Raw genomic sequence first — 14,294 nt, forward strand, 5'->3', positions numbered from 1 at the left:
CCCCCCAGGGAACGGGCTGGAATGGGGGTGGGCTTCCGGGTGGGTTCCCTGCCATCCAGAGGATTCCAGCATGTGAGTGTGAGCGTCCTTGGAGGGAACAGCATTGCCAGCACCCCTCCAGGTGCTGTCCCAGGGCCAGTCCCCCTAGAATGCCCACATACAGCACTGTCTCCCAAGGAGACCGCAGCCAAGGCTGCCCAAGCACCAGCTCATCTGACCACAGTGGTGACAGCATGCGGGTGTGGTCTGAGGGGTTCCCTGGGCAGCCGTCCTGTCCCCAACAGCTTGCTCCCTGTCTTCGAACCCGAGGCGGGCGGACCCTAATGGGGCTGGCATTGTGGGGATTGGGGCATGAGGGTGGGCCGAGGAAGGAGGGCCCTGGTGGGGTGCCACACCACCTCCTGCAGCCCCCAGCTCCTTTGGGAGTGTGAATGCGCCGTTTCCATGAATCTTGTCCCAGAGACTCTCCAGGGAGAGAAATGCCCAGGAACCTGCACTGGAGGCGCTGTGCTGACCAAGAGCTGCTCCCCATGGGTTCTGCAGGCTCTGCAGGCCAAGGCGGGGCAGGGCTGGCTCCACCACTGCAAACTGACACGTGGGCCCCTTGCTCAACAGTGATTAAGAATTTCACGACTCTGACAGCATAGCGTGAACCAAGTGCAGGCTCTCCAGCTGGGAAGCTGGCCCTGGGCAGTCTCCAAAGATATCTCAGAAAACACTGTCATAAAATTAAAGCCCTTGGGACTTCCTGGTGGTGCAGTGGTTAAGAATCCGCCTGCCAATGCAGGGGACAGAGGTTCGAGCTCTGGTCCGGGAAGATCCCACATGCCACGGAGCAGCTAAGCCCGTGTGCCACAACTACTGAGCCTGTGCTTTAGAGCCCACGTGCCACAACTATTGAGCCCAAGTGCCACAACTACTGAAGCCCGCACGCCTAGAGCCCGTGCTCCACAGCGAGAAGCAACCGCAATGAGAAGCCCGCGCACCACAACGAAGAGTAGCTCCCACTCGCAGCAACTAGAGAAAGCCCGCATGCAGCAAAGAAGACCCAAGGCAGCCAAAAATAAATAAATACATAAATACATAAATAAATTTATATAAAAAAAATGAAGCCCTTGCTTAAGATAACTGTGCAAATGTTTACCCACTGTGAGTTGCTTACATTTATATGTAGACAGAAAAACGAGTCATTAAAAATAACCTGCTGCCTCAGGTTACCTGCTGGGGGAGGGTGCAGATCTCTGGGGCCTGTGGTCCTGGCAAGTGTCACTGCTCCAGGTCTCCCCTTCCCCAGGCGGGGGCAGTGGGAAGGCTCCTTCCTACCCCACCCTGCCTGAGCTGCCTCCTTCCAGAGAGGCCCCAAAGCACTCCTGGGGCCTGAGCTCTCCCCGTTCTTCTCCAGGGAGTCCCTGTCCTGGTCTGGTGACTGTGTGTGTGTCCATCACCCCCCCGCCAAGCCAAGTAAGGAGGAGCGAGCCAACGGTTGAAAGCCTGGTCCAAGAACTGGCTCTGCCCCTCATGTGCTGTGTGACGTTGGGCAAGTTACCGAACCTCTCTGTGCCTCAGTTTCTCCAACTGTGGGATGAGTGCCCGTAGGAGTGACCTTACCCGGTCATTGTGAGGGTGAAGCAAGAGCTGCTTGCGGAGGAAGCCGGCCCCACAGCAAATGCTTTGTGGGAGTAGCCGGCAGAGGGCAGGACCCTCAGGTTCATTCGTGGTTCTGCTGGCCCCAAGGCCCAGGAGTCCCGGGCTTTCTGCACAGGAAACAGGCAGCCACAGGAGTGGTCCTGGGCAGGGCAGGGGGGTGGGCTCCTGCAGGCTCTCTCTCGAAGGGTACCAATCCTCAGACCCACTCAGAAATGCTCCCTCGGCCCCGCAAAGCCGCACAGCCCCTCTTGGAGGAAGGAGAGGCTGCCCTGGGCCTGGAGCTTGGTCACGAGTCAGAGGAGCCCAAGAAGGTTCCAGAGGCCCGGACTGAACAGGCAAGGACTCCGTGTCGTGACTAACAGCTAGCATCCAGCAGCTACCACCCACCGGACCATGAGGAACGGAAAACAAATTCCCCAGGCACAAAAAGAGCACGTTTGCAGCAAAGAGAGGGTATGGGTTCGTTTTAAACACAGAACAAACCCAGCAGTTTCTTTCATTAAAGTGAGCCAGAAAGGTAAGAGGTCAGTGCCAGATGGGGCAGACCTTTGACCTTGGGTTTAAGAATAGAACTTGGGGCAGGTGAGACTCACCTTGCACACCTTGTGGACGGGTTGGGACTTCACAATGCTACAGAAGAGCTGAAAGCCGAGCTCCTCCAGCTGGAAAGTGGCCAGGTAGCAGATCACTAAGGAGAGAGGGTGCAAGAGTGGGGAGGAGGACATGGAGGTCCCCGCCCTGGGCCCCTGGCGTTTGACCCTGCGGGAGTCAGCCAGAGGCTAAGGGCCCGACAGGTGCACTGCAGGTGCAGCAAACTGAACTGAAGGCGCCCGCCTCCAGCAGGGCATGTGACCAGAGGCAAGCGCTCCATCTGGGCCCACGTGAAAATGATAACCTGATACAACAGTACAAATGACGTCGTCTCATATGGGGTGGGGGTGGGGGGCACCATCGCTGTCGAGGGCCTGAGGCTGACAAGGAGGCCAGGGCCTGGCCTGCAGGGACCCATGGGCCCCACACCATGCCTGGCCACAGGCACCTACCCTCAAAGAGGCTGTAATCGGCCCACAGGCAGAGCCGGCCATCCCGCACATAGAAGGCGTCCACCACGATGGTCAGCAGCTTCCGGTACTCGAGGCACCCAGACAGAACTTCCATGATGAACGCCTGCTCCTGGGGGTTCAGGGTCTGGAGGAGAAACAGCTCGGGAGGGGGCCGCTGGCCAAGCCAGGGGAGAGGGCAGCCGCCTTCCGATGTGGGGGTCCCCAGTGCCCCCCGGAGCAGTGGGCAGCACCCCAGCCGCCAGGAACACTGACCCTCGGACCCTGCAGGTCCTCCCCCAGGAATCGGTCCCACTGGCTCTCCTGGGCGGTGACAGTGCGGTGGGGCAAAGACGGAAATAAACACGGAAAATGACCCCGAAGGAAAAGTCCTGTGTGACTCTGTACCACAATAAAAAAAAAAAAAACCAAGCAAGGAAAATCTCTGGGGGAGGGAATTCGTGTTTGCGGAGACTGACTTTTTTCTACTTACTCTTTGGAATATTGTGGGGTGTGTGACCTGTGTGTGTCACATGTTACCTATTCAAAAAACCAGTTAAGTTTTTGACAACAAGAAAAAAAGAACGTCTATTGTTGCCAATGGAGCGACGAGAAGGGCTGGTGGCATGGTGCTGGTGAGTCTTTCTGGAAAGCACTCTGGAAATATGTTTTAAGAGCCTTGTATTTTCCATACACTTTAATCCAGTAACCACACTTCTGGGAATCTAAGGAAACCGGACAAAAAGCAGAAAATATCCACGTACAAGCACCTCAGGGCAACGGTACATGCAGTGGTCGAAAGTATTAACAGCCTAAATGTCAACACAGGGAATCAGATACGATCTCTCCGTGTTGTGGGTGAGTAGGACACAGCCATTACAATGAAGTTTCTGGAAAACTTATAGTAAGATGACAAAATACTTAATACTGTGTAAAACTGAAAATGTAGAACAGGATCCCAACAGATGTAAAACACATCAAAATAAACTCTTGCTAGCAGTATCATTCCCCTCCTCCCCCCAAATTTTTTTGGACAACCTATTGGATAAATTTTGGCATTCCCTTGCTTTATTTTGAACTTTTTATGATCAATGACATTTTCATACATTTACTGGACATTTATTTGTATTTCTCTTCTGTGAATTATCAATTCATATCCTTGGCTAACCTTTTTTATTTGGATAATATTTTTAGGAGCTCTTTGCATATTGAGGGAATTAACATGGTCATTAGTGTGATAGCTATCTGTCGTAAGCTTGTAATTTTCCTTATAACTTTGCATAAAACATTTCTTAGCATGTAGAGCGTAGAGGTTTTTATGTTGTTTTCTTTTTTTGGGGCTGCGCCATGTGGCATGTGGGATCTTAGTTCCCCCTCCAGGGATCGAACCTGCGCCCCCTGTGGTGGAAGTGCAGAGTCTTAACCACTGGACCACCAGGGAAGTCCTGTTTTTACTTTGTTTTTAGGTCAAATCTACCTTTTCCTCTGTGATTTCTTCCCTTGTCTTTACGCTAAGAAAACAACAGAATAATGAGATCATCTGAGGGGTCTTGGACAAGCCTAGGACCTCGGAGAGCCCCGGACCCCACGCGTGTGAGCGGGGTGGCTGGATGCCGGCAGGCAGACGGCAGCATTCTCACTCCCTCCCAGTCTCCGCACCTCAGGGGCTGAAGGCCCGAGAGCCACCTTCTCCAACTGCTTCTGGGGGGGTTCTGGGCACAGTTGGGTTCTGCTGGTGAGACATACTTGCAGGAGAGACGGGAGGTGAGCGGGGTGACGTTCCCCTCCTCCTTCGGCAGGGGCCGGGCCCGACATTAACTCAGCTGCCCTTCCAGTACCCCGAGTGGCTTCTGGGCTCCTGCGGGGACCCCATCTGATCCCGGGTAATGATGTCCTCCTCCGACCTGACCTCCGACCTCTGACCTCCGCTCCCGGGCTCCTCTTCCTCTCATCCGCTATCTGCACTTGTCCCCTGGGTGAACTCACCGGCCGTCAAGGCTGGCACATGCTGATTTCAAACGTGAGCCAGCCCGGGCGGCTCTCCCTGGACTTCGGGAAGCGCTCTCTGCCCCTGTTCTACCTCCCTGCTTGGGTGTCTGACCCCATGCGCTTTGCCCAGACCTGCCCTCCCCCGCCTGCCCAGCTCCGTAAACACAATGCCCTGCTCCACCGTTCAGACCAAGCCCTTGATGCCCACCCCACCGTCCCATGCATCGGCTCCGGCTATGGGGTCCCAGCTGCTCTCCCGCTTCTCCTCCTCAGTGTATTTTCAACCCGCCAGCTGCCAAGCAATTCTTTGTAAAATGAAAGTCAGATCGTGTCTGTCCTTCCTGAGAACCCTCCCCAAAGAGTCCTTAAAAGGGCCGGCAATGGGCTTCCCTGGTGGCACAGTGGTTGAGAGTCCGCCTGCCGATGCAGGGGACACGGGTTCGTGCCCCGGTCCGGGAGGATCCCACATGCCGTGGAGTGGCTGGGCCCGTGAGCCATGGCCGCCGAGCCTGCGCGTCCGGAGCCTGTGCTCCTCAACGGGAGAGGCCACAGCAGTGAGAGGCCTGCATACCGCAAAAAAAAAAAAGGGCCGGTAAGGCCCAGCTCCCTCGGAGTCCCCCGCCTCCGCCCCATCCTGGCTCCACCCCAGCCACACTAGCTGCCCTCTTTTTCTCCAATATGCGGGACGTGTCCTCAGGGCCTCGGCCCTGGCTGTTCCCTCTGCCTGCAGTGCTCTTCCCTGCACACTTGCTCCCCAACTCCCATCAGGTCTTTGCTCAGATGTCACCTGACCTGGGAGGCAACCCTAACCACCCCTCAGGGTCAGACACGGCCTGGCCCCCTCAGCGGGCAGCGCACACCGGGTTTATTGCCCCTTCCCTGCTGGAATGTCATCTGGGCGCTCAAGAGGGAGGGGTTGGAGCATCCTGCCTCCGTGGGAGGCCGTGGGGACCCCGTGATATCCCGGTGGGGGCAGGGCACAGAGTGGAGGCTCCTCCCTACGGAGCACAGCCAGGAGGGGAGGTGGGGGGCTCTTGCCTCGGGGTCAGCTCTGGTCTCAGCAACCAGGATCCTGACTCATTTTCCCTCTCAGGCTCCTCTAACCCCTGGGCTGTGCCCACACCAGAGGGCATGAGCCCCAGCTGGGCCCCAGTCCCCGCTTTTAACTTACTGCACTGGTCAGAGAAAGCCCGGGGGGCCCGGAACAGGCAGCTCAGAAAGCAGTGCGTCAGCAGGGCTGGCACGGAGGATGCCCTGAGTCAGCGCTGCCCGTGCTGAGGCTGCATGACACCGTGGGATGCCTGCCTACAGCCTCCCCGGCCTCCCAGGCTCAGACAACAGCAGCTCCACTTCTCGTTCACTTGAACGTCTGTGTTTGGGGGTGTGAATGTGTATTTTTAATAAGGCCAGAGCCTTGAGCCTGCGGCTACAGGATGCCACCTGCCCGCGGTGAGGGGGTCAGGCAGGGCTGCATCGGCCCAGGGGTCTGGGAAGGTGAGGAGCCAGGCAGGACCTGACACTCTGGCCCACATGCCAGGTCTTCTCCCCCGGGAAGGCCAGGCCAGCAGGTCACAGAGAGGAGACCGAGGCCCAGAGGTGACACGCAGGTCAGAGGGCACTGAGCCCTAGACCAGGTCCTCCTGGCCAGGCTAGCACAGAAGGCAGGGTGAGGTCTGGACCCCACTGAGGAGGCCCCAGCACGGAGCCGACCCTGAGTCCTGGGCCAGCCTTAGTCACTGAGGCCAGAGGGCTACACCCAAGGGCATCTGAGTTCCTGATACACTCTTGGGCCTTGGTCAAGTTCAGCGCTCCTGAGTCTGGGGACCAGGGCAGGTTCCGGGGAGAGCGGCAAGTGCTCCGACAAGGGTCTCATGGGCAGTCCTGGGGAGGGGCTGGGCTGTGGGCAGGAGAAGCAGAGGCCCACAGCCTGCCGGCTCTTCACAACCTGTAGTGCCTCCTACAAGAGATCCTCAGAGTTCACAGGCCCAGCTTGTCTGCTGGAGCCACAGGGAAAGGACAGAGCTAGACCAGGGGCCGGGGCCAGGACGCTGCTTTTACAGCAACCCAGGGTTTGAAATTCATGTCACCAATACACAGGGCCTCCTGCTAATCAGTGACGCAAAGACCGAAGTCAGAAAAGTAGGCAGAGGAAATTGAGGCTGCCGGATGCCCACACAAGCCCCTCTCCCTTTCTTCCTGCCTAACAGGAGAAAGCTGTCTCGTTGGGAGAGGCAATGTGCCCAGCTAAAACTTTTCCAGGCCCCTAGCTGATGTGTGGCACATGGCTCCAATCAATGAGATCTGATGGCAAATTGCTAGGTGTGGCCTCCAAGAAAGTTCCTTGAAATTTGGGGAGATTCAGCTGGTGCCTGCCTTATACTGTTTGTCTTTCTCCTCTTCTCTCTGGGATATGGATGCAATGCTGGAGTACAGCAGCTATTTTGTGACTACAAGGCAAAGGGTACATTCTAAGGCTGGATAAGCAGACAGGAAGGAGAATGAGTTCCTAATGGCACCACAGAGCTGCGGAACCCACCCTGGACTGCCTATGTGCAGACTGCTTCTTCTTTTTTTTTTTTTTTAACATCTTTATTAGAGTATAATTGCTTTACAATGGTGTGTTAGTTTCTGCTTTACAACAAAATGAATCAGTTATATATATACATATGTTCCCATATCTCTTCCCTCTAGACTGCTTCTTATGTGAGCAAAGATACCTCTAATTTCTTTAAGCAACTGCTTTCCTGGTGTTGTTATAGCCAAACACTGTTTCCTAACAGACACAGGTCCAAGCGATAGTTCAGAAAAAGAAATACTCATGAAAATATAACAGGAGAGGGACTACCCTCATGGCGCAGTGGTTAAGAATCCGCCTGCCAGTGCAGGGGACATGGGTTTGAGCCCTGGTCCGGGAAGATCCCACGTGCCGCGGAGCAGCTAAGCCCATGAGCCACAACTACTGAAGCCCACGCGCCTAGAGCCCATGCTCCGCAACAAGAGAAGCCACCACACGCGCACCGCAACAAAGAGTAGCCCCCGCTCGCCCCAACTAGAGAAAACTTGCACGCAACGAAGACCCAACGCAGCCAAAAATAAATAAATTAAATAAATAAACTGTAATAAAAGTATGGGCTTTGTCTTAAAAACAAAAAAAGAATATATTATAACTACACCAACTGCCTTTTCCCACCTATCTGTTTGGCAAAGATAACATTTGCTAGCACACTACGTAAGCAAGCCACAGTGGAACAAGCACTGCCCACCTGCCAGGTAGAGTGTTAACGTGGAGGTCTCTGTGGAGGGTCAACTGGAAAGATCTTTTGAAATCATGAGGGCCAATACTCTTGCACGTGTGTTTTCTGGGACTTGACCCGGGGCGCGTCTGGCCAGGTGCAGCAGGACAAGTGGGCCAGTCAGTCCCACGGCGATTTGCAACAGTAAAGGACTGGAAACAGCCATGATCCCGTCCATGGGGGATGGCTGTGATGGCTCTGGCACAGCCAGACATAAGGATGCTTATGGCTTCACGATAAGAACGTGGAACAGTCGCCGGGATATCTCGTTAAGTGAAAAAAGCAAAGGCAGGACTGTGTTACAATGCACTACCGTTTTGAAAAAGATTTTAAAAATACATATATAATTATATATAACTTTTAAATGTAAAATTGAGAGCTTAAACAAAAATTTTCCAGGTCTATTATCTATGCAAGACAGGCCTGGACTGTCTCTGGAAGGAACCACAGGTCGCTGGTCTCCTGGGAGGGCCGGTATGGGAGCGAAACCCCCACTGGTACCATTTGGAACCCTTTGGGTTTTAGATCTTTGATGTCAACATATCAGGTATTTAAAAAAATATGTTAAAATAAAAAATATTTCCTGAGCCCAGGTTTTCTCTGACACTACAGACTAGAAAGTGAAACAAGGCTTTCTGGGACTTGGCCGCTGCCACCCCGCCACCCTGCCACCTTGGGCCTTCCCGCAGGGACCTGGGCTGGTGTTTCCAGGCTCCACCCACTCCTGCTTTTCCACCAGCCCCTTGCACAAGCCCATTCCGGTTTCCCTGCCCACCCTCCCCCCAACCCCTTTCACTCGGGCTGGGGAACCGGCCTTTCCCCACCCCTGCCTCACCCCCAGACTGTCTGACTGACCAGCTGCCGGGCACCTCCCCTGCCAGCCCAGGGCTGAGCCTTTCGTTCCCCTGCTCAGAGCTCACCTGTCCTCCTGCCCACTGTTTGCTGAGTGGCTGGATCTCCTTCTCTCCCCTCCTCCCACCCCCAGGGAATCTCTCTCAAAGCCAGACCCTTCTGCGAGGGCTACTCAGACCTCATGGGCTTTCTGGGTACCCCAAGCTGCCTGCTGTGCCCATCACACCCCAGCTCTGTCCTGCAGGCCCGGGCAGTTCTCTGGACGTTCCTACACCCAACCTGGTGGTCCTGGTGCCTGAGCCGTGGTGCTGGGTAGCCCGGAGGAGTGACGCCCCCAGGCTCCATCCCCCTTATAGGTGGTGCACTAATGAAATGACACTTGTTCCAAAGAGATATTAACCAGTGAGGGTGGGCAAAGCCTGGGGCAGGAGGGAGGCAGGGTGGGAAGCACCTCCTCCCTCCTGCTCCCCACTGAGGGCCAGGAGCTGGCTGGCAGCAATGCCTTGTCAGTGGTGCTGCCCCCTCCTGCCTCCGTCCTTTCTCCAGTTCCAGGCCCCCAGCCAGGTCCTCAGTGCTGTTCCCAGACGTCAGGCCACTTCTGTTTCTACAACCACTCCGCAGACTGGCGTCTGGAGAGGCTGCTCCCCACACCTTAGCCCCCCTCGCGCACCGTGCTGCTGATGGAGAACTTTCTCTCAACGGTAAATGGATCCCTTTCTGATCTTAGACCAAATCCTCTCCCACTGACATATGTTCTCTGTGCAGAAATGCCATTGGGACCATGCTCGAGGGAACCCCTGTCAGGGGGCTGGGAGGCTGCTCTGTGTGTGTGTGTGTGTGTGTGTGTGTGAGGCGAGGGGTTCCCAGGCTTCAGTCTAGAGAGGGAGAGTCACCACACCCTGCCCCCCATCCGCAAATCCTTGGACTTTTCCCTATCTTGAGATTATTAATTGTATCTGCAAAGATGGTATCTCAGGATAAGGTCACGTTCACAGGTAACTGGGGGGACCCAGCTGAATCCACAGCCCTGCCCTTCCCCGGGCTCTCTGCCAGCGGGTCTAGGTGCTGTGTAATTCTCGGCCAGGTGGCAGGCCTGAGCCCTGGCCTAACAAGATCAGTGTACTGCACCACGTTCCGGACAGCTGGAAGCAAAGGTGCGTTGTCCAAACTGTGTCAGTTTCCAGTGTGCCGTGCCACTTGGACTTAGGATGGCTTTCTGAAGGGATGTAAAAGACAGGTGCATCTGTAAAAGAGGCTGCTTCTCCGCCCGTCCAGCCTAGGCACATCTCAGAGACGCAGATGGCCCCATTGGAAGACTCAGGGCGCCGCCGGGTTGGGGGCCGGGCTGGCGTGGCGCCTCCCTCCCCACGGCCTTGCACATGTCTGTCATCATGCCATGGCTCACCGGTGACAGCTAGGACTCATCTACTATTAATAATCCAACTGATGTGGGAAAAAAATCCCCAAACGACTTTGTTTTTTTTTTTTTGGCTGTGCCGCGCAGCTTGTGGGATCCTAGTTCTCTGACCAGGGATCAAACCCCTGCCCCCTGCAGTGGAAGCTCAGAGTCCTAACCACTGGACCACCAGGGAGTTCCCATCCCAAACTATTTGTTGTAACAAACCCACTTTCAGTAATTATTCTGGAGAAATAAGGACATTACCGTTTTTGCTGAGCGGTAAGGGATGCCTTGCAGGGCCTGGGGGGCCAGGGTTGGGGACAGACAGAAGGACACCAAGGAGTCTCATTGGAAATGGAGGGTGAGAAACGTGGGTGACACAGGGAATTGGAGTAGAGAGGTCTTTTTTTTAGGATGACGGAATGCATAGCAGCTGTGGGTGATGGGAAAGACCCACTGAGGGGAGTGAGGCCGGACAGACAGAAGGAGTAGACAAAGGGGTCGGGCCTGCAGGTGGGGAGGGGCAGGCCGGGATGGGGCTGCGCTGAGCTGTGCAAGGCCAGCTCAGACTGGGAAAGAGAAGGATTGTGGATGGGCCTGGCCTTGGCTGTTTTCATCATTCCCCCCCAATGCTTAGGGTCTCAGGGGAGGGTTTGAGGAGGTGCAGCCCATGCCCCAGTCCATGCTGACTGCCAGGCTCCAGTTGGCAGAGACATCCTTTTCTGAATGACACAGGGGAACAGGGATTGGGGCAGTGGTCCCAAGCTTTCTCTTGTGAGAGAGGCTTTGGTTTCCAGACTCCCCAGCTCTGCGTGCACTGCCGGGGCCCTGCCCCCCATCCTCCCAACCAGGTTTTCCAGCTGCTGCACCACAAGGCGGCTGATGGAGAACGGGAAGGTGGGTCTGTCTTCGGCACAGCAGAGGCCACACCCCTGCAGGTGTATGGGGGTGGGGCCTGGCCACAGTCACATCCCAGGGCCAGCAAAGCCGCTCATGGGCCTTGTTAAGCAGTGTAAGGGAAGGCTGCAGCTGTCGATTCACAGCGAACATCCCCTAAGACCCCATTTGCTCCTCCTTCCAGGGGGCGCAGGCGAGGGGGATGGGTGCAGCAGGCCGAGTGGCAATCCCCGAGCGCTTGCCTGGGTGGACTTAGTCTCCTCTGGATGCCCCGTCCAACAGAGTCCACGGCCCGGAGTCATGAAGGTGGCACCCCGGCAACGCATACCCCTGTTCCTGGCACCTGTCCTTGATGGACGGACGGATGCGGGGTCAAGTCACAGGGAGGCCTCCGAGGGGCTAGAGCGAGGTCAGACCTGGGCCCAGAGACTTCAGCCCAGGGTCTCTCTGCATATGCTTGAAGTGGGGTGGGCTGTGGTAGGACAGAGACCCCCGGGGCACGGGAGCAAGAGCCGAGTAGCTCTTCCAGGTGTGGCCCCTCTGTCCCACGCACATCCCTGCCCTGGGGGACGAAGATGTGTCCCAGTGGAGGGTGCTGAGCTGAGGTGCCTGCGAGGCTGACTCCCGTCCACCTTCGGCTGAGGATGGGATGACCCCACTGACGCAACCCGAGTTACGGCGCCCATGTTCCCTTGTCACGAGAGTAGTCTGACGCACATTCTGGGAGGTAGGAATGCCTCCTGAAGCAAAGAGGGGGTCCCATCCCTGAAGGGCACCCGAGATTCAGAGTGAGAGCTGACGTAAGACTTTGGCTAGCTAGGAGTCTCGCCTTGGGCCTCTCCTCGTGAAGGAAGGAAAGCGGCTGTTAGGAATGAAACTAAAAAGGTCCTGACAGGGCTCCCCTGGTGGTGCAGTGGTTAAGAAGCCTCCTGCCAATGCAGGGGACACGGGTTCGTGTCCTGGTCCGGGAAGATCCCACATGCCGCGGAGCAACTAAGCCCGTGTGCCACAACTACTGAGCCTGCGCTCTAGAGCCCGCGGGCCACAACTGCTGAGCCTGTGTGCCACGACTACTGAAGCCCGCGTGCCTAGAGCCCATGCTCCACAACGAGAGAAGCCACCACAGTGAGAAGCCCGTGCACAGCAGCAAAGAGTAGCCCCGCTCGTCGCAACTAAAGAAAGCCCGCACGCAGCAGCAATGAAGACCCAACTCAGCCAAAAATAAGTAAAATAAATAAATTTTTAAAAAACCCCAAAAAACCTGACAGGTGTCACTGCTACGGCCTCCCCGTGAGCCCTGAGCCACCACTCGGACCTTACCTGCAGGGAGGTGGCCGCAGCCTCCAGGAACTGCTCGGGACTGTCCTTCTCAGGTTTAAATTGGTCCAGTAGCTTAATCACAGTTTCAATGCATTTTCCATAGTAGGCCATCTTCCCAGGTGGGACCCTAAAAGCAAACCGTGACAGGTCACGCCCTCCATGCACCCTGGGCTGTCAGCTCGGCAGGTGGCGAAGGACCTTCACCAAACTGACAGGAGGTCCACCAGGGAGACTGGGACCTTGTGGGACAAGGAGTGTTGGAGGGAAGTGGGGACCCCGGCAGGGGGAACCCGAGGCCCACTTCCTGGACTGTGTCCCTGCAGGCCTTGGGGAGCCCGCTCCCAGGCTCCCACTCACCCATAGCCCCAGCAGCCCTCTCTGCCCTGCCCCTGGAGGCTCCCTGGCTGCCCCACGTGCCCCCAAGCCCTCCAGCTGTGCACGGGTAGGGATGACCCCTGGGAGAGGCCAGGCCAGAGAGTGGAGGCACCTCGTGAGTCAGCCTGAGCGGCCCTCAGCCCAACTGGGGTTTGGTGGTGGATGACTCAGCAGGTCCTGCTCGGAGGGAGAGGGCGACCTAAACACAAAAGTGTGGGGCAAGAAGAATCCTCGGGTCACCACGTTCAATACCCCCATTTTAAAGATGAGGTAACCAGCACCCAGAGGGGATGCATAGCTCGTAAATGGCCAGGTCTGAGCATTCCAGAAACAGACAAGCTCCAGGAGACTGGCTTGCTCAGAGCCCTTCTTTGGATGACCCTGGAGAAGCCGCTTGGGGTAGGAATGGAACCCCAGGAAGTGGTTCTAACAGGTGACCCCAAAATTGTCCTCAGAGCAGGGTGGCCAAGCCCCCCAGGAGCTCCTCTCTCATCGCCCCCCCTTGTTCCACACTGAACAGCTTCCCTGGGTCACCATGCCGCTGGCTTCTTGCGCCCCAGCTATTGGCAAAGCCAGGCTGCTAGCGCCCTGGGGACAGCAGGGACACCTCTTCTCCACCCAACAAGCTGGAATGGCTCTGGATGGCAGCACCCAGACTGAGGCCCTCCAGGATGGAGACTGAGTGAAAAAACAAAAGCCACATACACTGACACTGGGGGTCACCAATGAGATGGCCAATCCCAGCCAATCACGGTCCACTGGGTGAGTCCCCCCCACCCCATCACTTGAAAGAGAACGAAGGCCAAATGCCACCAGACACTGCAGAGAGCCTCTGACACCAAACATGGAAACAGAAATCAGCAAAAAAGGAAGTAGGAGAAAGCAGACAACATACACAGCAGGAAAAACCTGGAAACAAACAACTATACCACCTCTGAGAGATGGAGAAAGATACGGTATCCAAGAAACATCTGCAGGAAAAGAAAGAGTTCTTGGAAATTAAAATATGACAGCAGAAGTAAAGATATAAATAGAAGAGGCAGAAGATAAAGCTGAGGAAATCTCCCAGAGAGCAGAAAAAGATGAAGATGTAGGAAGTAGGAGAAACACACCAAGAAAATCGGGAACCACTCCAGAGATCTGAATTCCAATTAACAGGAGTTCCAGAAAATGCGAGAGACACAATGCAAGGGAACATCCCAGAATCGATGGACAGGGTTCCTGAGCGCCCTGAAGCAGGTCGCATAGGAAGGGACAGGAGGGGTGCAGGGTAGCCTCGGGCTCCCCAGTGGTAACTCTGGGCACCAGCGTTCAGGGAACCCATCTCCAACCAGGAAGAAAGATGGCTCTGTGGATGCGTGGGCCCTGCACCCGGCCCGGGGTGGGAGACCAGAAAGGGGCATGCTTGGGACTGGGAAGCCGGAGATTTTCCAGGAAGGTGACAGCAGGTGGCAGGCCAAGGGCCCCAGAGTACGGGTGGGG

The 14,294-nt window shown here is 56.1% G+C and overlaps 1 protein-coding gene across 1 annotated transcript in view; it reads right to left on the bottom strand.

Annotated features, from left to right (window-relative positions):
* The window catches only part of CFAP99 (cilia and flagella associated protein 99), a 35,090-nt gene extending 22,542 nt beyond the window's left edge, over nucleotides 1–12,548 (bottom strand). Inside the window, exons 1-3 of the mRNA XM_024745088.1 lie at nucleotides 12,438–12,548; nucleotides 2,691–2,835; nucleotides 2,241–2,335 (exon numbers count right to left, since the gene is read on the bottom strand). Of these exons, the coding sequence (XP_024600856.1) occupies nucleotides 2,241–2,335; nucleotides 2,691–2,835; nucleotides 12,438–12,548 (351 nt within the window). The remainder of the gene's footprint in view (nucleotides 1–2,240; nucleotides 2,336–2,690; nucleotides 2,836–12,437) is intronic.
* Nucleotides 12,549–14,294: the final 1,746 nt, after the last annotated feature.

The sequence above is a fragment of the Neophocaena asiaeorientalis genome, unplaced genomic scaffold (assembly GCF_003031525.2).
Source record: "Neophocaena asiaeorientalis asiaeorientalis breed wild unplaced genomic scaffold, Neophocaena_asiaeorientalis_V1.1 scaffold65, whole genome shotgun sequence".
In the NCBI taxonomy this organism is placed as follows: Eukaryota; Metazoa; Chordata; class Mammalia; order Artiodactyla; family Phocoenidae; genus Neophocaena; species Neophocaena asiaeorientalis.